This window comes from Pseudophryne corroboree, chromosome 2 (assembly GCF_028390025.1).
Source record: "Pseudophryne corroboree isolate aPseCor3 chromosome 2, aPseCor3.hap2, whole genome shotgun sequence".
NCBI classification, from domain to species: Eukaryota; Metazoa; Chordata; class Amphibia; order Anura; family Myobatrachidae; genus Pseudophryne; species Pseudophryne corroboree.
In genome coordinates, this window is record NC_086445.1 from 573,683,645 (window position 1) to 573,710,507 (window position 26,863).

Genomic DNA, 26,863 nt, shown 5'->3' on the forward strand with positions numbered 1-26,863 from the left:
AGGAGTAGAACATTGTCCTCTTAAACCAAAGACAAGCACTAAATACAGTCCTGGTGTTCACTTACTTGCAAACAGTGAACAGAACTTTGAAGTATCATTTATGTATTTTGTTGACCAGCATATTTACAGTTGGAGCTGCAAATTTGCAAATTTGGAATATGGTATTTACAAAAAGTGGAGGGGAGGTGAACAAATTGTTTACATACAGTATGTGCTGTACAGTTCTATATTTTGCAGTTCATAACGACTCCTATCTTTGTGAATCCAGTTTTACATAGAACAAAATATAAAACATACTGTATATGCTAGTGTTACTGCATACATGAATTAAAGCTACTGTACTTTATAAGCAAATAAATACACAAACCTAAAAAGGATCCTTAGCCTCTCACCCACCATTTGCCTATTTGCGTGTAGTTAGAAGAAACTAGTCAATGTGCACATAAAGCATGCGTGAACATAAATGACTTTAAATTTTGTCACGTCATAGAACATTTGCATGTTTTGTTCATGCCACAGAAAAATATTTCAAGCTTGATATTTAACATGGTGGAATATCGTTGGCCTGTTCTGTCTCTAAGGTTGTAGACGGTTTATACATTGGATACCCATGTTTATACCAGAATTCAGACTGAATTAGCTGTGAGGTTCCACCAACACTACCGTTTCCAGAATATATGTAGAGAAAAATCTCACTTGTTTATGCTCTCATCCCATAGTGGTTAAAGAAAAAAAATAGGATTTTGGTACTTACCAGGTAAATCCTTTTCTTTGAATCCATAGGGGGCACTGGAGTACTCTTGGGATATGGACGGGCGTAGCCGAACAAAGGCACTGAATATTCAAATTTAGGACCCTCCCCCCCCTCCATATCCCCAAGTACCTCAGTGTACTTTGCCAGTGTTTTTTACTGAGCGAACAGGATATAGAGAGGTTGACAATGGAGAATCCCTATAACATAACGGACAACCACAAAGTTGACCCGTAACCTTATTGTCAACTAAACAGTTGACACCTTAACCGATAGAACTTATAATTTGAACCAACCGGTGAAAATGTGTTACCATAAGCTCCTTTGAGCTTAATACCATCCAAGTTAAATCTGTTCACTAAGCTCCCTTGAGCTTAAAACAACCCAGGTAAAACTGCTCTGGGTGGGCGTCCAGTGCCCCCTATGGATTCAAAGAAAAGGATTTACCTGGTAAGTACCAAAATCCTATTTTCTTTATCATCCACTAGGGGTCACTGGAGTACTCTTGGGACGTACCAAAGCTTCCCTCGTGGGCGGGAGAGCTGTTTGATACTTGTAACAGTAGGCAGGCCAAAGCTAAATGCTGATGGCGCCACCATTAATAACGTATAAACGTGCACAAACGTGGTGCACTGAAGGCTATGTAGCCGCGTCGTAGACGCTCCACGACCCGCTGGGTCTGACATTCCCACAGAACCTGTGGGATGAGCTATTACTGACGTAGGCGATTGTAACTTAGCCTTAAAGTAAGCCTGACTTGTAGTCATTATTATTATCCAACTGGATAATGTCTGCTGAGAAACTGGCTAACCCCAGTTGGCAGCATCATAGAGACCAAACAACGTATTCATATCACGTACTGTAGACGTTTGGTACATATATAAACGCGTAATGCGTGTACCACATTCCGAATTCTAGAATGTGCTGTCCCCACAGGAACCACTATTGGTATATTGATGTGAAGAATACGAAAGCGGATTTCGTCCGAAGATCTGCTTTGTCATGAGAAACTGAAATACGGTGGCTTGGAATACAAGGCACCCAAATATGAAAACAAAACCCTTGCCGAAGCACCCTTGCCGAAGGCAAGGCTAGAAGAAAAATGTTTTCCAAAGTGAGAAACTTAATTCTCATTTGTTGTAAAGGTTCAAAAAATATGAAACTTAATTCCCCTTTGTTGAAAGGGTTCCAAAATATGAAAACTGTAATAAATCTGAACCCAACCTCAAATCGCCTGGCGCTGTAGGTGGGATAAATAGAGTCTGAACTTTGGTGACACCTTGTAGAAAGATGTTTACAGACGCATATAGAGACAAACGTCTTTGAAAATACGTTTACCACACAGATACCTGCACTGTTAGTGCAGATGAACGCAGTTTTCCATCCCATCCCGTTTAACAGAATACGGGTACTTGAAGTATGATGTTGGAAACTTCCGAGGTTTACAACCTATGTAAGCACACGAAATTTTTTTTTAATAATGAGCTGCCTTAAGCGGCTTACTATTTCGTTACATGGTTGGTATAACCGATACTGTAATGCTCTATTTTTTTAAGAGGGCGGTCTTATGGAACGCTTCACGAATTTGCGTGTCATCCTTGCGCAGGGGCCATGCTAATCTTCTCTGTATCGTTCCAATTTTAGTATATGTGCTGCCGAAGCGAGCACTGAACCCTCACCCCGTCAACCGCAGCTGCGGTACATAGATAATAGGTACATAGGTAACTATGGGTAAAAGAACGTTCCCTGATGTAACAGGTTGGACGTATTATGAGCGGGCCAAGATCGTGTGCAAGTATTCCTTGAAAAATCGAGAAGCAAACTTCTCCGAAACCCATGAGATACCACGAGTATGACTGTGACGAACTGTCTTCTGATCCGTTTTGGCAACGAAGAGAGAAGCGGAAAATGGTGGAGCCCGATACACGATGCTGAATGACCCCATGAATGTGATGTACACATACTGAGCTTTTGTAATTGTGGCGAGATGCCATCATGTATACTTGAGGGTAACTCCCTTCTGTGGACTCACATATGAAACACTTCTGGATTTAATGTCCAGTTCCAAGATCCAAACCCTGACGGGTGAGATCGTCTGTCTAACAGATGTCCACTCACGGATGGATCTCTTGACATTTTCACATAATGGCGTTCTGAGCCATTGAAGATTTGAGTTACCTGCCGCATTGCCATGCGGCTTCTTGGTTCTCACTGGTTGTTGAGTATGCAACTGCCGTTGCTTTGTTTGACTGCTTAAGGGCAGCGTGAGCCAGGCATGAAAAACAAAATTACATGAAACTCACGGTTGTTCCTCTCCACAGAAATCTTTAGCAAAAAGCGAAAGATTTATTCGTTCTGAAGAGAAACCAGAGTCTATCCGTGGTCAGACTGAAAGCGAATCCTTTATCGCATTGTAAAATGCACAGAGTTCTAGGACATGTATTGACAGCAATCTGTCGTGTTTTAGAACCTTTGCGCTGATTGTAACTACAAATCCTGACTCTCTGCGACTGTCGTCCAGAGTATATGCACCCTTGTCCCTCTGTGGGAAACGCGAGTGAAGGGTGGGGACCTAAATTGAAAACACCTCTTTATTCTTAATAGGTGAATACACCAATGTACCGCTAGTGTGCGTGTTTTGCACTAATTACTAGATGTACTTTCTTGCTGGTGTAGTAGGTAAAAGTCTTTGATTTACCGTATTTATAATCTTACCTAGGAATTGACATCCTTTAGACAAAATTAGATGCGATTGTTTGCGAACTTGATCTGCTATCGCAGTATACCTTAGTAGCGCAAGTTAGAGGAACTTTGTTAATACATAGTTCTTATGTGAGATGAGCTATCATCCCAACATCACATTGGTAAATACCGGAAGCGATAAGCAACGGTAGACATGAAGATCAAATGCAATTATGCAATTTTGTGGCTCCAATAAGCAAATACTAACTGCAGAAAAGCCATTTTCTAACTGTAGTAAATGACTTGCTTATTGATATAGCAACGGAGCTGTTTGGTTTTGCTCAAACAGAGGGGAATAAGTAACTCTGACACTGTTGGCGTACTATTGCCTGGTTTATAAGCCAGCAAAGACTAAATGATCACCTGCCAAACCCTTCGACAGAAGCAGTTTTGTACTTTAAGCTGTAAATAGCTGAGACATATATGAGTTGAAGTCATGAAACCTCGCAAATGTAACATGTAAAGACCCGCTTCCACAATTGTAAAAGAGGTCATCAAACCACTGGTTTGCTGACTGTAACGTCCTGTCGTTACAAGTCTAATGGCTGACTATCATAAAGGGATAAAACGCCGTTACAAGTATACTGTATGCGCTAATGGCTGAATATCATGAAGGGATAAAATGCCGTTACAAGCATATCAAATTTAGGAGCAAACAAGCTCTGGCCTTGTCGCGCTTTACTAGCGACAATGAAAATAACCGGCGTTAGCAGAAGCTTTACAGATATACTCTGCAGCTTCTTTTAACAGTGATCGGCATGGTTTCATACATAGCTTCTAGTGACCCAAATGTATCTTGGGTTTTTATAATGTTTGACAGAAACGCATATACCAATGGCGGATCGCATTCTTTTGGAAACGATTATGTATGATTGTCCAAAACCCCGCACTATCTGAGTGCTGGAGTAATGTACCGTTCTTACTCGTAGTTATTGGTGTGAGATTTGACCTATAATCGTGCATTAAATTATAAGACCAGTGAAATAAACCCTCTGGTACCCAAAGGGAAATTGGCCCTTTGGAAAAACTGTCTTTTGTTAGAGCTGGCAGAGTAACTCCGAGACTCCGATTACCGCTCTTTTAATTTGAATTGCCACTGTAATATTTTTAAAAGTATTTTTAGTCTGCACTAGAGCCTTATTCGCTATGTAGACAGACAACATAATTGGCAACAGACAGACACTTGCACGATTATATGGCACATATATATATATATATATATATGTGTTATTGCTGAACAGCATATTTATATGAAACTCATGGTTGTTTCTCTGTACGGAAATCTTTAGGAAGCTAAAGTGATCTTTATGTGAAAAGCAGTTCACATGGGCATATGAAACCCGAACCAAATTCCTATTAACACCCCTGCGCCTTCCGGTGGCTTAAAGATGTAGGGCAGGAATGTTCTAGAATTATCCTGACCTAAAAATTTCCACTAACACCCCTGCGCCTCCTTGTGGAGCAGAGGTGTATGGCCGGAATGTATAACTGGAAAAACAACAATGATTGAAATGGGCGTCATGCCATGCTTTTACAGAAAATCACAGTACAGGTTACCTGCTGCAGTTTTAATATAGGCTTAATAGCCTATTATACAGATTATACAGTGATAATACAGGTGTATGTAAAATACATGCATTTAGTTAGCCTCTATTAATATGAACACTGCCTGCAGTGTTATTTTCTTGCAGTCTTAACAGAAAAGAACAGAAAACATGGTTAAACCTGCAATAGGCTATGCCACTGATAGGCCATTGCTAGGCCAAGCCTCATATATATATTATATATATAAAATGTACTTAACCATATAATCACAGTTGATACTGATATTATACACAGTTGTTCTAGCAAACAGCTTCATTATATATTATATATATATAAATTGTGCTGAAACATATAATTTCCTGATATTATAGTCCCATGACTTTAAAATTGCTGCACTGCTTGTGATAGTTTGCGCAGCCTATCTTTAACCCATGCAGCCTTCTGCTGCTGCTATGGGCATTACTCCCCCTCCCCCCCCCCCTGCCTCCCCATGTTACCTGCAGCGTACTGGGTTCGGGTGCAGGGAGAGTAGGAGAGCGATAGCAGGAGAGCGATAGCAGGAGAGCGCTGTATATAGCGCCGGGGAGCCGTCCGGAAGAGCGGGCGGCGTAGAACACAGTCTCCCTGTGTGCGGCATCAGCAGCGTGCAGTGTCTCATTGAAAGAGCGGCCGGCGTCCGTGAGTGACGTGCGGCCGCTCTTTAGCACACAGGACAGTCTCGGCGGCGCCTTGCAGGGAGAGCAGGAGAGCTGTAGTGGTGCCGGGCCATCAGCGCAGTGAAAGCGGCCGGCGTCTGAGTGACGTGCGGCCGCCCTGCGCGTATCATGAATCCTCGTTAAGCGGGACCTCTTCACTCAGCGGCGGCTACAGCACACAGCAGGGCTACAGTATTACACACAGCAGGGCGGCAGCGTGAGCTGACCGCCCTGACCTTCCATACCTTGTGCCGTTTTCATGCTTTTTCATGCTGGCTGTTTCAGCCTCCAGCTTCTCATCTGTGATGGGGCTTCTGCTGTAAGCTCCTTGCAGATGTAGATTCTTCCAGCTCTTTGTCTCATCCTGGCTGTGACGGAGCTTCTTTCTGTAAGCTCCGTTCAGTTTGCAGGAGACAGTGGCTGCCTGTGGCTGTGAGGGTGCTCTTTGTGAGGACCGACACGCCATGCGCTTGCTTATAGCGCCTATGGCTGTGAGGGTGCTCTTTGTGAGGACCGACACGCCATCCGCTGCCTTGCAGCGGCACCATCCCGGACCCATGTTTTTCTGAAATGTGGCCTTGCCACAAGCCGATGTTCATCTGTGAGCACCGAAAAAACACTGGCAAAGTACACTGAGGTACTTGGGGATATGGAGGGGGGGGAGGGTCCTAAATTTGAATATTCAGTGCCTTTGTTCGGCTACGCCCGTCCATATCCCAAGAGTACTCCAGTGACCCCTAGTGGATGATAAAGAAAAATAAGCAAGGTTTTCCTAGTGAAGTAACAGAAAACATGCGTTGCCAAATATCGCCAAAGTTTTGACGGCTAATTTGAAACGTCCATTATACGTTTTTTATTGTTTATCCACCTACAAAAAGTTAATCTACAACTCACAAACCTGTTGGGAAGTCCGTTTCCAGATCCTGCTCGATTCCCACTCTGGAGAGCTGCCGGAGCTCTGTGTCTGGCTCTTGCAGGTTGTTGGACCTCAGGGTGTAGTGGTTTAATTCTTCTTCCCAACTATGTGGTGTAGACACAGCTTCAGATTCCAAGTCTCCACTGTATGTGCTGCCCTGGTCTGTAGTATACAAATTACAGCATGTGTAAATGTGTAAAAAACACAGCAATCTCAACATTTGAGTAAAGTATTTTTATTGAGCAGCCAATGGCATACAGACCAATAGTACAGTTCAGCAAAAGCAAAGACACCACAGGACCCTTAATATTCAATTAAAAGAAAACCAGAAAGAAAAAAAAGCAACAGTAATTTAGTTACGGTCTTGTGAATGACATACATACAACTCTCATGCGTCACAGTAACATTTACCAATGCAAACCACACTGAAAAGTCTTGGTCGGAAGAAGCCATCCATGAACGGGCCAGACAAACTTCAGCCAGTGCACATAAATTAGTAGCATATTTAGACTGTAACGGTCCAATTCATCATCATCCTCCCTTGCTCCCAGAGTACAGAATTTCGGTGTAAGAGAGGGGATACCAGTATTAGACATTGCAGATATCACCTGAGACCAGAATAACTCAACCAAAAGACACTCCCAAAGTAGATTCAAGAAAGTGCCTTAGGTATTACCATACTTGGGACAATGGTCGGAAAGCAGGTCTCCAAAGCACACCAGGCGAATGGGAGTCAAATACGTTGTGTAAAAAAAATACCGGATCAGTTGACATCTGATAGTAGTGGTAGCCTTACGAGGATATTCCAGGGTTTGCTTCCCATTGCTCATCGCTATGGGTCCCCACTATATCTTCTGAACCACCTCACAATGCAAGCAGAGCATCATTATGATAGGAGAATAAAAAAGGAGTATGCAATGGATACAGAATTCACCAATCCCAAATTTAGCACAAATTGTTTCACATGGTAGAGGGTAATAGTCGGGTAGCAGTCCAAAATTAAGTATTAAGGGTGCGCGACTTGTAAAAATCTATAAAAAAATAGGTGATACACTTTCCCGATGACTCTTAAAATTAATTTTCAATAACTCTAATGGATTAATATATTCCAGAAAAGAGATCCAGACTCCTTGGAAAACTGAGGGCAGACAGAGCCCCATATCTCCGCAACAACGATTATCCGCAGGCTTACTTTAGCTACAATAGTATGGGCAGGGCAGTAGAGAGCCAGGCTGGGCCCAAGTACTTTTCAGTGGGCTTGGCCTAATCACAAGAGTCGCGGCCATGTACCATTAGAAAAAAATTAAATAAATACAGAATTGTATTTTAAGCACCTCCCTGTCCACACTGCAGCCTAGCACAAAACAGCTTGTGCTGGGCTGAGAAGAAGAGCTGCAGTTGCCTGCCAGGAAAGGGAGGGGGGGGGGGGGGGGGACTCTTGGCCCCCAGTGAGCCCCTTTTTCAGACCTGGGCCCGGGTAATTAAGTACCCTCACCCCCCCACTGGGTAAGGAGATCCTTTTCCACTGCCATCTCCCCTTGTCTAACATTGAAACTCATGTCCTTGCTGAAGGTAGTGGACAGCTGCTTAAATGCAGGATTCAAAGACAAACTTTTACATTCATTAACATTTATGCCTTGAATTTGTATCAACCCACATTTCTAAGTCGCTTGTTTGAGGTACATGCTTTGAAATTCAAGATTTTGATGTCAGGGGGTGATCTTAATTGGGTCTTTCACCCTGCCCTGGACTTGTTTTCTGCATTCCCCAACCATCCTGATAAGTGGCATCGCAATGTATGTCGCTTGCTCCATGAGCATCAGTTAGTGAACACTTGAAGATTGCGGCATCCTGTGGATAGGGATTATTATTTGTTTCTCCCACCCCCACAATGTTTATTCCACTATTGAGTACATGCTTTTAGAACACAAGCACCTTCACATGATTGAAGATGCAGAGATAGGTCATCTAACTTGTTCAGGCCATCCACCTATATCTCTCATAATTAGGATATTCCATCCTCTGCTTGCTATCTGTTCGTGGAGACTCAATGAGCTCCTCTTTCAGGATTCATACTGTAGGGACCAGCTGATACAGTGTATTGATGACTATGTATCCCTTAATGAGAGCCCAGATATATTGGCCATTACATTGTGGGAGGCTTACAAATGTTTTCTGAGAGGAAGCCGACTGAGCTTGGTTCGTATAAGAAGACACAGAAGTAGGCAACAGTTGAATCTCTTACAGTGGATTCAGGCTCTAGAGACTCTTCATAAATCTTCCCTGTCTGGGGATGTTCCTGCAGTGCTCACTGAGGCAAAGCATTCTTCGAACAAGTTCATGTTGTCAAGATTAAACTGGACTATCATAAGTGCAAGAGTTGTTTTTTCCAATGGGGCAATAAGCCTAGTAAAACATTAGCAAAGGCGTTGAGTGCACAAAGAGCTTCCATGTATATACAGTCCATAATGGATGGTACTGGCCGAAAATCCCACTTGATCTCTGATACTGCAAAGTCACTACACACTAGCCGATCCCCGCCGACGCCAATATTGGCGGCGGCGGCGGCGGGGTGCCGGCATCGGCAAGTGCATATACACTTGCCGATGCAGGCGAGGAAGGGAACGACAGCCATGCTGCATCTGCAACATGGCTGTCGTTAACGAGGACCTCCCTCGTCTGTACATGTTCAGTCGAGGGAGAGGGTCGTTAACGATGTGCGGGAGCGTGCATCGTTAACTACACTGAGTGTACACACTGGACGAGATTGTAAATGTTCTCACTCAAATCGGCCCTTCTGAGCGAGATCTTTCACTTTCTCGTCTAGTGTGTATGGGGCTTTACTATTTCGGGCTATATAACTTAGGAGAGTGTTTTCTGGAGAACGTTAATTGAAGAGATTGCGAGGTGATCAAGGCATATCTTATCATATCAATATTACTTTTCCCAAACTGAGGAGGTGTCTGAGCTAGATAGGCCTTTCAACTCAGAAAGAATTATTTAGGGCAGTGATGGCTAACCTTGACACTCCAGCTGTTGCTGAACTACACATCCCAGCATGCCCTGCATCAGTTTTAGCAAGGTCAAATAGCAAAACTATAGCAGGGCATGCTGGGCTGTGTAGTTCAACAACAGCTGGAGTGTCAAGGTTAGCCATCACTGATTTAGGGCAACAAAGGTTTCTCCATTGTAGAAAAGCCCTGGGCCGGCTTTCCTATTTCTTATTATAAAACTTTAGTGATTCCCTGTTGCCCTTGATGCTCCATGCTTTTAATGCATGCACTTTTCTGCTCAGTCCTTAGAAGACTACATAACCATCATTCCTAAGGAAGGGAAAGATGCATCTCGTTGCCCTAGCTATAAACCCATTTCCTTGCTAAATGTGGACTTAAAACTTAGTGGACGATTCAGAGTTGATCGTAGATGTGCTAAATTTAGCAAAGCTACGATCAGCAACACTGAGACGCCAAGCACAGGGCTAGCACGCCCCGCATGTCAGTCCCTGCCCCGTCGCTGAAGTACAAAAGCATCGCACAGCTGTGATGCTTTTGCAATTCAGAGTAGCTCCCGGCCAGCGCAGCTTTTGCGTGCTGGCCGGGAGCTACTCGTCGCTGCCCAGGTCGCAGCAGCTGTGTGTGACGTCACGCAGCCGCTGCAGCCCGCCCCCCCCCCCCCCCCGGTCCGGCCACGCCTGCGTTGACCGAACCGCGCCCACAAAACGGCAGCCAAACGCAGCCGTGCGCCCCCTCCCGCCCAGCGACCGCCTCTACCTGTCAATCAGGCAGAGGCGATCGCTAGGCAAGATCAGCCGTCGGCTGTCAGCTATGCTCTGGCGCACTTCAGACCTGATCACTGCGCTGCGATGAACAGCAGCGTGCGATCAGGTCAGGATGACTCCCTTTATGCGAATCTCATTGTTATTAGGCTTAAGTTATTATTACCAGCCTTAACTCAGACTGATCAGGTGGGATTTGTGCTGGGCCACAAGACTCATGACAATACCTTAAAAATTATTAATCTGATTCACCAAGTGTCCCAGTCATCTACACCTGCGAAACTCCTGTCAACTGATGCTGAAAAAGCTTTTAACTAAATAAGCTGGGTATTTATGAAAGTTCTATTACAGCACATAGGTTTGAAGCCTGCACCCTTACACAGGATTATGGCATTGTACAGGAAACAGGAAACTCCCCTGCCCGAGTTAAGGTCAATGGTGATTTCTCAGATCCTGTTCAGATTTCGAATGGAATATGCCTGGGATGTCCACTTCCCCAATAATATTCGTATTATGCATGGAAACTCTGACGAGATCCATATGGCCAAATCAAACATCACGTGCCTGTGAGTGGCAGGTTCGGAATACAAATTGCCTCTTTTCGCTATATTTAGCTACCATCACCAACACAACTGTTTCCCTTCCTAATCTGGTGAAGGATTTTCAATCCTTTGAAGAAATTTCCTTTCTTTAAAAAGAAAATTACTCTAAATCAGTGGTTCTTATGGATTGGGAGGGTGAATGTAAAAAAAAAAAAAAAAAAAAGAATGTCCTACCTCCCATACCTATTGCAGGCATTGCCAGTGCTGATTCCCCATGGTTGGCTTTTGGAACTGCATCATATGGTTAGGAAGTTTAGGGTCTATTTGCTAAGCCTTGGATGGAAATAAAGTACCAGTCTACCAGCACCGAACTATCATTTTTCAAACCTAGTCTGTGACATGGTAGTAAGCAGCTGATTGGCTGATACTTTATCTCCATCCACAGCTTAATATATAGACAGCTTTGTGTGGGATGGGAGAAGTCCCCGATTTAAACATGATGTTTTGTTCAGGAGAAGACATTTGGGTGATCTCCAACTCTCCCATTTTGGTATCTATTATGATGCCATTATGCTTAACAGAATTTATGAGTGGTCTAGGCTTAGTTCCATGAAACAATGGGTGACTATTGAGGGCTCCTTTCTAAAAACCCCAATTGACTGCTTTATACCGGCTTTCGCGTTGCCTGGCGTTTCGCATTCAACTATTGGCCCTACTCTTATGGTCTGGAAACAACTTAGGGACATGAAATATATTTCAGAACTGTTTTTCTCCTTTAACTCCGCTACACAATAATTCTGTATATCCCTCCCAGGGCCTCGAAACAGGCCTTTAAACTATGGTTCCAGGAAGCTACCTCATGGATTGGACAGTTATATGACTCATCCGAAGTGTTCCCTTTTTCTGATATCCAAGCTAAGTGAGCCTTCCCAAATAATGACATATGGAGATATCTCCAAGTTAAACCTTTTCACCAGAGACCTTCATAGTGCAATAACTCGGGATCAGACATCTTTTAAGGAACTGGTGAGATCTCAGAATTCTTTTTCCCATTTATTATTAACTATATACACATTTCTAATTGAGAACATTTCTCAACACTACCAAACTTCACAAAACGCTGGGAGAGGGACCTGTGTATGAATAGCAGTATACCTAAATGGAGGACTATCTTTGAAAAATCTTGGAGTAACGCCACCAATATACTTACTCGAGACTCATTTTAAGTTCATTTATAGTACCAATGCATGTCCACTTTATCCAAGATGTACCCTGGGACACCTGCAGGTTTGTAGGAGGTGTGGTGCAGATCAGGGGTCCCCTCTTCATACAGGATTGTCTTGGCTGGTTTTTCTGGGATGAGGCAATTGCAGTTGCATGCAAAACATCAGGCTCAGAGGTGCCAGATGGGCCTGAATTCTGGCTGTTAATCTACACTGTAGATTAACAGCCAGGTATTTGCACTTATGTGGCTACAAAAAAAATAAAAAATAAAAATTGCTTCAACAGTGCAGCTAAAGCCATTATACTTGTGTGCTGGAAATCTGCCTCCACCCGACCCTTACTAACTAGTTTCAAAGAATAGACTTGTATAGATCTAAGGATGGTATCATAATGTCTTCTCCAGAGAAGTATCGCACTTATACAACAATATTGTTTCCATGGATGGAATCTTGTGATTCTGTCAGATACAAGTCCCTAATTAGTGTACTTTGGCCAGTTGTCCTGGTGGCGATCTCTTCCCCTCCCTTTCTTGTTGTTCTATCTTTTCCTCTCTCTTCTATCTATGTCATCCGATATTTTAGAACATATGTTTTCCTTTTTTAAGAGGGACATTCTTTGTTCTTTTGAACCTGTTGATATACCATGGTCATTTATATGCTACACACTTTTCTGTATTTTGATATTTATCATATCACACATGTGTATTAGTAATTAATTTTAACTCTACTTGCTTTCCATGGTGCATACTGCAGTTGTGTTCTCACAGAATATAGTTGTCCCATCCCAACGACACCCCTAGCATCCCAAACCTATCTCACTGCAAAAGCATCCAATTCAGAAAGCCTACAAGAATGCCACAGAGGAGTGTCAGGGTCTGTGAACTGGAGAAACACATGCACTTCACAAAATCTTACCTAGAAATCGTACCACCTAACAAAGCTTGTAAGGGAGTAAAGCTGGGTACACACTAGACAATATTTTTAATGATTTGGTCGATTACGAAGGATCGGAATGAAAAAAATATTCAAATCCTCCAGTGTGTACGCACAATGCGCGCTCCCGCTGCGTTGTTAGTTGCATCTTCAGATCTTTTGTACATGCAGGAAAATCTGTCAATCCTGTTAACGACGGCATACTCCTGGATGTGGCCACTGACAATATCTTCTGTAAGATTGCACAGTGTGTATGCACTATATCGTTTGTCCAGGAGTTCAGGTGAAATCGTTAACAATGCATCATTTGCAAGTCGTCTAATGTGTACCTAGCTTAAGGCCTGGAATCAACTGCAAAACTAAAAGAGCAGGTAATAAGTCAACAGAGCTATCCTGTAGACATGGCTGATGTGCGACAGCTGAGCAGCACAACATAGTCGCCTTTACAACTTATCTGATTATCCCCAACCATGTCTGTTATATCCAATTACGTTCAATCATGTCAACATTATAAATCAGTGACAAAACAAACTGGAATGCCATATGAATTACATTTCTAAGGTCATGATTTAAGTCTAGAAGCGAATGACAAACAATTACAAAGCCAAAATCATTTTATGGAGAGCCAAAGCTGCATGTTTACCTCCATGGGACAGAGTTTTCTCCTTTTCCTCATCTTCAGCAATCATCTCAGCCATCTGAAGAATGTCTGCCTCAAAGGGATCAGATGGAATTTTTTCCTTGAGGTCCTCTATTGCATCTATAATCTTATCAGCATTGTCAAGAGTGGTAGGGATCAGCATTGGGACAGGGACCTACACACAACAAAACACTAGTTAGTTTTTTACTACCCCACATGTGAGGTTACTGCAAGTTCTGTCACATTTACAGTTCCAAGCCCTAAATACACTTTTAAAATAGTACTTCATGCTTAAAGCAAAATACAAAGTCTTCACAGACTGACACAATGGAAAAGGAGCAGTGCAGGATATGGACAATTCTCCTTTCTCCAAATAGTAAGATGATCCAAAATGGAATACATTAGCTATTAATATGAAATATAGGCTAGATTACACGTTTTCTTGTGAAGTCATGTTTATACACGGAATAGTATAGAGAAATTCACTACAGCTGTCCTGACTACAATTAATACCTCAACCAAAAGAGGCATTGCAGAGCATATACTGCTGAAATATCAAATTATTAGAAACCCCCCCCCCTCCCCCCCCCAAAAAAAAAACAACTCACAGGCAATGGTATGCTCAGAGGGAATGGGGCAAACTGTGTATACAGGTGCATGGGAACAGGAATAAAGACTGGCACAGGTACAGGAACAACCAAGATCTGTGGCTTTCCGTCCTCCTCTGCAAAGAAATATACAATACACGTCATACAACAAAAAGATCATAAAATCCATCAGGTCTCCTAACCAAATATTAAGGGGGTGGAATTTAAATGTTTGAAAAGTCGGTTGGGTGTCTGTTTTTCCTGTCTATTAGATAGTTTACTGACACCCAACTGACTTTTTAAACAATTGAATCTCCCTCTAAGAGTGGTAAATACAAGGCACAATTGGGATATACGATGGTGGGTGGAAAGGTTGCGCATAGAATAAAGAGTATGCATCAAACTATAGAATACCACTGGGAGTAAAAACACCATCTATGGTTAGCGCTAGTCTTTGAATGTTTATATGCCCAAATTAATGAGTCTTACTAGTATGTTGCATACTAGTACATTTTATTACAAAGGGTAACAAAGTATAAAGTGACTATAAGGTTCCGTACAATATCTTCTTATATACCTCTCAGCACATGGTACTGGCTATGTACCTAACAAGTTCAGCTGGTGTTTATATGTATTTTATATGCAATTTTCAACATAAGGTTATGTACACTGTGTCACTTTATACCTCATGTCACCCATTGTAATAAAACGTATGTCAAATGTATGCAACATACTAGTAAGACTCATTAATTAGGTCATACCAACATCATTCAAAGAACAGCGCTAACCATAGATACCATATCCTATTCACAACAAATACAAGGGACAAATAAAAGCCCTACTTGGCATAAAAATATTAAAGATAGACTAAGAACTTAACAATTTTGTCCAATGTCACCACTTCCTCAACAGTTAAAGTACAGCACTGAAAGGTTAGTCTGGCACCGCGGCCAGAGCTGTTGCAATGCGACTATGTAGTTATGTATAAATGTATTTTAAATTTGTTTCATTTAAAATGTATGTAATAAAATCTATGCTTTAACTTAAGCTAGTGGTGGCGCAGCGGTCATCTCTGAAATTATTGTTCTGACACAATTTAGCCTCAGCCCCAGAACAGTGGCAATGTAAGGACTTGTACTGGCACCTTCTGGATTATAATAAATACTAGAGACATACTGCCTCTTCAGAGTCCCAACAGGTAAAGCAGCAACAGCAGGGAGCCCTGAGATATGGCTACCCACCCTCTCTGGAGTGTGGAAGTTAAACCAAACAGCAGGTTATCTGAATGTAATTTGGGTAACAGTTAAAGACTGAACCAGATGTAAGTAATTCCAGGTACAAGTGAAAGAGCCTAGTAGCAACTGCTAATTTACAACTGGCAAGCACTGGTCACCCACAGTCAGTGGTTGACAGAGCAACAGTAGGAACGGTCAGTAAATGCAGGTTACAGAAAGCAAGATGAACCCCAATGCTACACTCCAAACCACTTCCCTTGCAGACAGAGTAGCACTGTAAAAAACATCCTGTCACACAAATAAAATGACAGCAGATGTATATTTGAGATTCCAGATCACAGACTCCCCCAACCCTCCCAAGCAGCTTTTACAAACTAATTTGCAAAGTCCCTTTAAGATACCTGTCTGACACTCCTTGTGCTGTGTGTGAGGCTTGCACGAGGTGGCCTTGGTTTGTGTAATTGGCTTACAGAGTAGAGCCTTGTTTTTGAGGAGTCGTGGGGGCTGTGAGGATGGGAGTTTCAGTGCATCTGTTTGGGTACTTGCCTGGAAGAGATCAACATTGTACACAGTCAATTATAATAAGTACAACAAAGGTGTCTCCACAGGATATATTTATGTGGAGTTACTTACATCCCCAATTATTTTAGCTGTTACTGTTGGTACAGCACCTAAAAAAAAAATAAAAACAAACAATCAGTAGTGATACAGGCAGGAAGCATTAAAAAATGAATGGCAATACAGAAATAAGTAATTATAGGAATTAAGAAAGAGTAAAAGTTGGATCAACAACTACACACAATTATTAAATAACGGAGTTCCTAAAACGAAAAATGGCATGCCAAATACAGGTAAAGTGGGTGGTAATGGCGTAATAGCAGAACTGTTTCAGGCATAATTATGCAGTCATTCCACATAGCACTGGCCAATTTACATTTTTTTTTTATTCTAATTATTTATAGGCTATAAGTCCAAACATTTGCTCTGAATACACAAGACAGACACTCCAGTAAAGTCAAACCTAAAATCTTACCTTGTAAAACATTGGTAGAGTTTGCAGTGGGCTGTGCTACAGGGGCACTTGCAAGTGACACTACATTGGCAATCACTGGAGTAGATTCCTTGGCTCCGGATGAGCCTGCGGAAGCTGGGACTGCTTGGACCATGGGAACATTGGATGCTGAAACAAACAATGACTTTATATTGAACTATTCTACAACACGGGTAATAACAACAGCACTTACTACTGCAAATGCCTAGAGCCTGAAGTAGTGGGTGCACAATAATTCCTCAAAGGAAAGCCATGGTGAAACACTACTGTAAACACACTGTATGCTTTGCAGAGCTATTCTTGCTGAATAAAACATTTTGGAAAACACAAACATCATAAAATTTTCTATTATGGGGTATATTTAATTAAAATCGGATCCATTCCGACATGTATTTGTTGGAATGGATCCGACAACCCCTATTCAATCCCATCTTAATTCGACTTTTTCAAGTCGAATTAAGATGGGACCCAGAGGAGGAGCGAGCCGCGGGGAGACCAGCGGGGGGACAGTCGGCGGGCATACAGGGAGATCAGCGCTACAGTAGCGCTGCAGCAGGATGTCACTCCGCCGCCCGACCTCACGGCAGCTTCCAGCAGCGTAGGTGGCTGAGTGACATCCAGCTGCAGTGCTACTGTAGCGCTGAACTCCCTGTATACCCGCCGGCTGTCATCCCGTCTCCCTGCGGCTCCCCCCCCCCCCCCCTGATGGTCGAAAAGGCCCGTTTCGACACAAGCATGTGGATCGGCAGCTATTCCGCCGATCCACGTGCTTTTCGACAAGTCGAATTCATCGACTTGTTGAAAAATTTAACTAAATATTGAATAGGTCGAATCAGGATTCGACCTTAAAAAGTCGAAAACTGCCGTCTTTTCGAAAGACGGCAGTTTTCGACTTCAATTGAATATACCCCTATATCTTGGACAGTAGAGGCATGATCAACTAGAGTCTGTAATTAAGGTCTTTGAAACAGTATCCTGTCTTGCAGTGGGAACGGCTAAGCTAACAGAGTTCTATTCTTAAACTGCCATACTTTCTTTTGGTGGAGCTTACCTTCGAGTAATGTCTCTGTCCCCCAGTTGGCTGAAAGAGAAAAGTAAGTTATGGAATGACTCACCCTAAATATTTGAATCAATATTTTTAGAAAATCATACTAATTCTACTTATTAGAGGACTATTTTTTCCTAAATGCCAAAACAAAGAAAGAATATTGTGCACGCAGTGATACCACTTAAACAGTGCACAAAATGTACCCAAATTCCACATACACTAAATCATAGGATTTATTTCTTCCTATTAATAATAAGATTTTACTTACCGATAAATCTATTTCTCGTAGTCCGTAGTGGATGCTGGGACTCCGTCAGGACCATGGGGAATAGCGGCTCCGCAGGAGACAGGGCACAAAATTTAAAAGTTTGACCACTAGGTGGTGTGTACTGGCTCCTCCCCCTATGACCCTCCTCCAAGCCTCAGTTAGGATACTGTGCCCGGACGAGCGTACACAATAAGGAAGGATTTTGAATCTCGGGTAAGACTCATACCAGCCACACCAATCACACCGTACAACTTGTGATCTGAACCCAGTTAACAGTATGACAAACGTAGGAGCCTCTGAACAGACGGCTCACAACAATAACAACCCGATTTTTTTGTAACAATAACTATGTACAAGTATTGCAGACAATCCGCACTTGGGATGGGCGCCCAGCATCCACTACGGACTACGAGAAATAGATTTATCGGTAAGTAAAAATAAGAATTTACTTACCGATAATTCTATTTCTCATAGTCCGTAGTGGATGCTGGGAACTCCGTAAGGACCATGGGGAATAGCGGCTCCGCAGGAGACTGGGCACATCTAAAGAAAGCTTTAGGACTAGCTGGTGTGCACTGGCTCCTCCCCCCATGACCCTCCTCCAAGCCTCAGTTAGGATACTGTGCCCGGACGAGCGTACATAATAAGGAAGGATATTGAATCCCGGGTAAGACTCATACCAGCCACACCAATCACACCGTACAACTTGTGATCTGAACCCAGTTAACAGTATGATAACAACGAAGGAGCCTCTGAAAAGATGGCTCACAACAACAATAACCCGATTTAGTTAACAATAACTATGTACAAGTATTGCAGACAATCCGCACTTGGGATGGGCGCCCAGCATCCACTACGGACTATGAGAAATAGAATTATCGGTAAGTAAACTCTTATTTTCTCTGACGTCCTAGTGGATGCTGGGAACTCAGTAAGGACCATGGGGATTATACCAAAGCTCCCAAACGGGCGGGAGAGTGCGGATGACTCTGCAGCACCGAATGAGAGAACTCCAGGTCCTCCTCAGCCAGGGTATCAAATTTGTAGAATTTAGCAAACGTGTTTGCCCCTGACCAAGTAGCTGCTCGGCAAAGTTGTAAAGCCGAGACCCCTCGGGCAGCCGCCCAAGATGAGCCCACTTTCCTTGTGGAATGGGCTTTTACAGATTTTGGCTGTGGCAGGCCTGCCACAGAATGTGCAAGCTGAATTGTACTACAAATCCAACGAGCAATAGTCTGCTTAGAAGCAGGAGCACCCAGCTTGTTGGGTGCATACAGGATAAACAGCGAGTCAGACTTTCTGACTCCAGCCGTCCTGGAAACATATATTTTCAGGGCCCTGACAACGTCAAGTAACTTGGAGTCCTCCAAGTCCCTAGTAGCCGCAGGCACCACAATAGGTTGGTTCATGTGAAAAGCAGAAAACACCTTAGGGAGAAATTGAGGACGAGTCCTCAATTCTGCCCTGTCAGAATGAAAAATTAAGTAAGGGCTTTTTTATGATAAAGCCGCCAATTCCGACACACGCCTGGCTGAAGCCAGGGCTAACAGCATCGTCACCTTCCATGTGAGATATTTTAAGTCCACAGTGGTGAGTGGTTCAAACCAATGTGACTTAAGGAACCTCAAAACAACATTGAGATCCCAAGGTGCCACTGGAGGCACAAAAGGAGGTTGTATATGCAGTACCCCTTTTACAAATGTCTGAACTTCAGGTACTGAAGCCAGTTCTTTCTGGAAGAAAATCGACAGGGCCGAAATTTGAACCTTAATGGACCCTAATTTTAGGCCCATAGACAGTCCTGTCTGCAGGAAATGGAGGAAACAACCTAGTTGAAATTCCTCTGTAGGGGCCTTCTTGGCCTCACACCACGCAACATATTTTCGCCAAATGCGGTGATAATGTTTTGCGGTTACATCCTTCCTGGCTTTGACCAGGGTAGGGATGACTTCATCTGGAATGCCTTTTTCCTTCAGGATCCGGCGTTCAACCGCCATGCCGTCAAACGCAGCCGCGGTAAGTCTTGGAACAGACAAGGCCCCTGCTGGAGCAGGTCCTTTCTTAAAGGTAGAGGCCACGGGTCTTCCGTGAGCATCTCTTGAAGTTCCGGGTACCAAGTCCTTCTTGGCCAATCCGGAACCACGAGTATCGTTCTTACTCCTCTCCTTCTTATGATTCTCAGTACTTTTGGTATGAGAGGCAGAGGAGGGAACACATACACTAACTGGTACACCCACGGTGTCACCAGAGCGTCCACCGCTATTGCCTGAGGGTCCCTTGACCTTGCGCAATATCTGTCCAGATTCTTGTTAAGACGGGACGCCATCATGTCCACCTTTGGTTTTTCCCAACGGTTTACAATCAGTTGGAAGACTTCTGGGTGAAGTCCCCACTCCCCCGGGTGGAGGTCGTGTCTGCTGAGGAAGTCCACTTCCCAGTTGTCCACTCCCGGAATGAACACTGCTAACAGTGCTATCACATGATTTTCCGCCCAGCGGAGAATCCTTGCAGCTTCTGCCATTGCCCTCCTGCTTCTTGTGCCGCCCTGTCTGTTTACGTGGGCGACAGCCGTGATGTTGTCCGACTGGATCAATACCGGTTGACCTTGAAGCAGAGGCTTTGCTTGACTTAGGGCATTGTAAATGGCCCTTAGTTCCAGGATATTATGTGAAGTGATGTCTCCAGGCTTGACCATAAGCCCTGGATATTTCTTCCCTGTGTGACTGCTCCCCAGCCTTGCAGGCTGGCATCCGTGGTCACCAGGACCCAGTCCTGAATGCCGAATCTGCGGCCCTCTAGAAGATGAGCACTCTGCAACCACCACAGGAGGGACACCCTTGTCCTTGGTGACAGGGTTATCCGCTGATGCATCTGAAGATGCGACCCGGACCATTTGTCCAGTAGGTTCCACTGGAAAGTTCTTGTGTGGAATCTGCCGAATGGGATTGCTTCGTAGGAAGCCACCATTTTTACCCAGAACCCTTGTGCATTGATGCACTGAGACTTGGTTCGGTTTTCGGAGGTTCCTGACTAGCTCGGATAACTCCCTGGCTTTCTCCTCCGGGAGAAACACCGTCTTTCTGGACTGTGTCCAGGATCATCCCTAGGAACAGAAGACAAGTCGTCGGAACCAGCTGCGATTTTTGCATATTGAGAATCCACTCGTGCTGCCGCAACACTACCTGAGATAGTGCTACACCGACCTCCAACTGTTCTCTGGATCTTACCCTTATCAGGGAATCGTCCAAGTAAGGGATAACTAAAATTCCCTTCCTTCGAAGGAATATCATCATTTCGGTCATTACTTCAGTAAAGACCCGGGGTGCCGTGGACCATCCCTACGGCAGCGTCTGAACTGATAGTGACAGTTCTGTACCATAACCTGAGATACCCTTGGTGAGAAGGGCAAATTTTGACATGAAGGTAAGCCTCCTTGATGTCCCGAGACATCATGTAGTCCCCTTCTTCCAGGTTTGCAATCACTGCTCTGAGTGACTCAATTTTGAATTTGAACCTCTGTATGTAAGTGTTCAAAGATTTTAGATTTTAAAATCGGTCTCACCGAGCCGTCTGGCTTCGGTACCACAATAGTGTGGAATAATACCCCGTTCCTTGTTGCAGGAGGGGTACCTTAATTATCACCTGCTGGGAATACAGCTTGTGAATGGCTTCCAAAACTGCCTCCCTGTCAGCGGGAGACGTCGGTAAAACAGACTTTTGGAAACGGCGAGGGGAATACGTCTCGAATTCCAATTTGTACCCCTGAAATATTACCTGAAGGATCCAGGGGTCTACTTGCGAGTGAGCCCACTGCGCACTGAAATTCACTGAGAACGGGCCCCCACCGTGCCTGAACTTGTAAAGCCCTAGCGTCATACTGAGGGCTTGGCAGAGGCGGAAAAGGGTTTCTGTTCCTGGGAACTGGCTGATCTCTGCAGCCATTTTTCTCTCCCTCTGTCACGAGCAGAAAAGAGGAACCCTTTTGTCCGCTTGCCAACCAGGACTGCGCCTGATAATACGGCGTCTTATTTTGAGAGGCGACCTAGGGTACATCCCCTTTTTTAAGGCAATACTTCCAAATGCCGTTTGGAATCCCTGACCACTTTACTGGTAGAATACAACGCACTTATACTTGATGCCAGTCGGCAAATATTCCGCTGTGCATCATGCATATATAGAAATGCATCTTTTAATTGCTCTATAGGCAATAATATACTGTCCTTATCTAGGATATCAATATTTCCAGTCAGGGAATCCGACCACGCCAACCCAGCACTGCACATCCAGGCTGAGGCGATTGCTGGTCGCAGTATAACACCAGTATGTGTGTAAATACATTTTAGGATACCCTCCTGCTTTTTATCAGCAGGATCCTTAAGGGCGGCCATCTCAAGAGAGGGTAGAGCCCTTGTTCTTACAAGCGTGTGAGCGCCTTATCCCCTGTAGGGGGTGTTTCCCAACGCACCCTAACCTCTGGCGGGAAAAGGTATACTGCCAATAACTTTTTAGAATTATCAATTGTCATCGGGGGGAAACCCACGCATCATCACACACCTCATTTTATTTTTCAGATTCAGGAAAACTACAGGAAGTTTTTCCTCACCAAACATAATACCCCTTTTTTGGTGGTATTCATATTATCAGAAAAGTGTAAACATTTTCCATTGCATCAATCATGCAATGTGTGGCCCTATTGGAAATCACGGTCGTCTCTTCACTGTCGACACAGGAGTCAGTATCCGTGTCGGCATCTGTATCTGAGGTAACGGGCGCTTTAAAGCCCCTGTATGAGACGTCTGGACATGCACAAGCTGAGTAGCCGGCTGTCTCATGTCAACCACTGTCTTTTATACAAAGCTGACACTGTCACGCAATTTCAACAGTACATCCACTCAGGTGTCGACCCCCTAGGGGGTGACAACACTATTACAGACACTCTACTCCGTCTCCACATCATTTTTCTCCTCATACATGTCGACACCAACGTACCGACACACAGCACACACACAGGGAATGCTCTGATAGAGGACAGGACCCACTAGCCCTTTGGGGAGACAGAGGGAGAGTTTGCCAGCACACACCAGAGCGCTATATATATACAGGGATAACCTTATATAAGTGTTTTTCCCTTTATAGCTGCTGTATTGTTTATACTGCGCCTAATTTGTGCCCCCCTCTCTTTTTTAACCCCTTTCTGTAGTGTAGTGACTGCAGGGGAGAGCCAGGGAGCTTCCCTCCAACTGAGCTGTGAGGGAAAATGGCGCCAGTGTGCTGAGGAGATAGGCTCCGCCCCTTTCTCTGCGTCCTTATCATCCGTTTTTTTATATGTTTTAGCAGGGGTTAAATGCATCCATATAGCCCAGGAGTTATATGTGATGCATTTATTTTAGCCATATAAGGTTTTAATCGATTTATTGCGTCTCAGGGCGCTGCCCCCCCAGCTCCCTGCACCCTCAGTGACCGGAGTGTGAAGTGTGCTGAGAGCAATGGCGCACAGCTGCGGTGCTGTGCGCTACCTTATCTGAAGACAGGATCGTCTTCTGCCGCCGATTTCACCGGACCTCTTCGCTCTTCTGGCTCTGTAAGGGGGCCGGCGGCGCGGCTCCGGGACCCATCCAGGCTGAACCTGTGATCGTCCCTCTGGAGCTAATGTCCAGTAGCCTAAGAAACCCGATCCACTCTGCACGCAGGTGAGTCCGTTTCTTCTCCCCTTAGTCCCACGATGCAGTGAGCCTGTTGCCAGCAGGTCTCACTGAAAATAATAAACCTAAACTAAAACTTTCACAAAGAGCTCAGGAGAGCCCCTAGTGTGCACCCTTCTCGTCGGGCACAGAAATCTAACTGAGGCTTGGAGGAGGGTCATGGGGGGAGGAGCCAGTGCACACCAGCTAGTCCTAAAGCTTTCTTTAGATGTGCCCAGTCTCCTGCGGAGCCGCTATTCCCCATGGTCCTTACGGAGTTCCCAGCATCCACTAGGACGTCAGAGAAATCTTATTTTCTCCGACGTCCTAGTGGATGCTGGGACTCCGTCAGGACCATGGGGATTATACCAAAGCTCCCAAACGGGCGGGAGAGTGCGGATGACTCTGCAGCACCGAATGAGAGAACTCCAGGTCCTCCTTAGCCAGGGTATCAAATTTGTAGAATTTTACAAACGTGTTCTCCCCTGACCACGTAGCTGCTCGGCAGAGTTGTAATGCCGAGACCCCTCGGGCAGCCGCCCAAGATGAGCCCACCTTCCTTGTGGAATGGGCCTTGACAGATTTAGGCTGTGGCAGGCCTGCCACAGAATGTGCAAGTTGAATTGTGCTACAAATCCAACGAGCAACCGTCTGCTTAGAAGCAGGAGCACCCAGCTTGTTGGGTGCATACAGTATAAACAGCGAGTCAGATTTTCTGACTCCAGCCGTCCTTGAAATATATATTTTCAATGCTCTGACAACGTCCAGCAACTTGGAATCCTCCAAATCGCTAGTAGCCGCAGGCACCACAATAGGCTGGTTCAGGTGAAACGCTGAAACCACCTTAGGCAGAAAGTGAGGACGCGTCCGCAGTTCTGCCCTGTCCGAATGGAAAATCAGATATGGGCTTTTATACGATAAAGCCGCCAATTCTGACACTCTCCTGGCTGAAGCCAGGGCCAGTAGCATGGTTACTTTCCATGTAAGATATTTCAAATCCACCGATTTGAGTGGCTCAAACCAATGGGATTTGAGAAAATCCAAAACTACATTAAGATCCCACGGTGCCACTGGGGGCACAACCGGGGGCTGTATATGTAGTACTCCTTTTACAAAAGTCTGGACTTCAGGAACTGAAGCCAATTCTTTCTGGAAGAAAATCGACAGGGCCGAAATTTGAACCTTAATGGACCCTAATTTGAGGCCCATAGACAATCCTGTTTGCAGGAAATGTAGGAATCGACCCAGTTGAAATTCCTCCGTCGGGCCTTCCTGGCCTCACACCACGCAACATATTTTCTCCAAATGCGGTGATAATGTTGTGCAGTCACCTCCTTCCTGGCTTTTACCAGGGTAGGGATGACCTCTTCCGGAATGCCTTTTTCCCTTAGGATTCGGCGTTCAACCGCCATGCCGTCAAACGCAGCCGCGGCAAGTCTTGGAACAGACACGGTCCCTGCTGAAGCAGGTCCCGTCTTAGAGGTAGAGGCCACGGATCCTCCGTGAGCATCTCCTGAAGTTCCGGGTACCAAGTTCTTCTTGGCCAATCCGGAGCCACGAGTATCGTTCTTACTCCCCTTTGCCGTATAATTCTCAGTACTTTTGGTATGAGAGGCAGAGGAGGAAACACATACACTGACTGGTACACCCATGGTGTTACCAGAGCGTCTACAGCTATTGCCTGAGGGTCTCTTGACCTGGCGCAATACCTGTCCAGTTTTTTGTTGAGGCGGGACGCCATCATGTCCACCATTGGTCTTTCCCAATGGACCACAATCATGTGGAAGACTTCTGGATGAAGTCCCCACTCTCCCGGGTGCAGATCGTGTCTGCTGAGGAAGTCTGCTTCCCAGTTGTCCACTCCCGGGATGAACACAGCTGACAGTGCTAACACATGATTTTCTGCCCAGCGGAGAATCCTTGCAGCTTCTGCCATTGCCCTCCTGCTTCTTGTGCCGCCCTGTCTGTTTACGTGGGCGACTGCCGTGATGTTGTCCGACTGAATCAACACCGGCTGACCCTGAAGCAGAGGTTTTGCCAGGCTTAGAGCATTGTAGATTGCTCTTAGCTCCAGTATATTTATGTGAAGAGACGTCTCCAGGCTTGACCACACGCCCTGGAAGTTTCTTCCCTGTGTGACCGCTCCCCAGCCTCTCAGGCTGGCATCCGTGGTCACTAGGACCCAGTTCTGTATGCCGAATCTGCGGCCCTCTAACAGATGAGCACTCTGCAACCACCATAGCAGAGACACTCTTGTCCTTGTGGACAATTTTATCCGCTGATGCATCTGCAGATGCGATCCGGACCATTTGTCCAGCAGATCCCACTGAAAAGTTCGTGCATGGAATCTGCCGAATGGAATCGCTTCGTAAGAAGCAACCATTTTTCCCAGGACTCTTGTGCATTGATGCACAGATACTTTTCCTGGTTTTAGGAGGTTCCTGACTAGATCGGATAACTCCCTGGCTTTCTCCTCCGGAAGAAATACCTTTTTCTGAATAGTGTCCAGAATCATCCCTAGGAACAACAGACGTGTCGTCGGGATCAGTTGGGATTTTGGAAAATTCAGAATCCACCCGTGTTGTTGGAGCACTACTTGGGTTAGTGCTACTCCGACCTCCAGCTGTTCTCTGGATCTTGCCCTTATCAGGAGATCGTCCAAGTAAGGGATAATTAAGACGCCTTCTCTTCGAAGAAGGATCTCTTCCAGATTCGCTATCACTGCTCTGAGTGACTCCATCTTGAACTTGAATTTTTGTATGTACAGGTTCAGAGATTTTAGATTTAGAATCGGTCTTACCGAGCCGTCCGGCTTCGGTACCACAAATAGCGTGGAGTAATACCCCTGTCCCTGTTGTAGGAGGGGTACCTTGACTATCACCTGCTGAGAATACAGCTTGTGAATGGCCTCCAATACCGTCGCCCTGTCGGAGGGAGACGTTGGCAAAGCAGACTTTAGGAAACGGCGAGGAGGGGACTTCTCGAATTCCAACCTGTAACCATGAGATACTACCTGCAGGATCCAGGGGTCCACCTGCGAGTGAGCCCACTGTGCGCTGAAATGTTTGAGGCGACCCCCCACCGCCCCTGAGTCTGCTTGTAAGGTCCCAGCGTCATGCTGACGCCTTTGTAGAAGCCGGGGAGGGCTTCTGCTCCTGGGAAGGAGCTGCTTGTTGCAGTCTCTTACCCTTTCCTTTGCCTCAGATCAAATAGGAATGTCCTTTTGCTCGT

The 26,863-nt window shown here is 44.9% G+C and overlaps 1 protein-coding gene and 2 non-coding genes across 7 annotated transcripts in view; all 3 read right to left on the bottom strand.

Annotated features, from left to right (window-relative positions):
- Window positions 1-26,863, bottom strand: part of ZMYM4 (zinc finger MYM-type containing 4) — a 371,597-nt gene that overhangs the window by 31,444 nt on the left and 313,290 nt on the right. For all 5 annotated transcript variants that reach the window (XM_063954437.1, XM_063954436.1, XM_063954434.1 and 2 more), the window contains exons 15-21: window positions 17,687-17,716; window positions 16,618-16,764; window positions 16,218-16,255; window positions 15,986-16,130; window positions 14,371-14,486; window positions 13,766-13,937; window positions 6,632-6,811 (exon numbers count right to left, since the gene is read on the bottom strand). In XM_063954437.1, the coding sequence (XP_063810507.1) occupies window positions 6,632-6,811; window positions 13,766-13,937; window positions 14,371-14,486; window positions 15,986-16,130; window positions 16,218-16,255; window positions 16,618-16,764; window positions 17,687-17,716 (828 nt within the window). The remainder of the gene's footprint in view (window positions 1-6,631; window positions 6,812-13,765; window positions 13,938-14,370; window positions 14,487-15,985; window positions 16,131-16,217; window positions 16,256-16,617; window positions 16,765-17,686; window positions 17,717-26,863) is intronic.
- On the bottom strand, window positions 2,313-2,419 carry LOC135054218 (U6 spliceosomal RNA). The gene has a single exon (XR_010243428.1). It is a non-coding gene; the product is annotated as a U6 spliceosomal RNA (small nuclear RNA).
- LOC135054142 (U5 spliceosomal RNA) lies at window positions 3,012-3,126 on the bottom strand. The gene has a single exon (XR_010243386.1). It is a non-coding gene; the product is annotated as a U5 spliceosomal RNA (small nuclear RNA).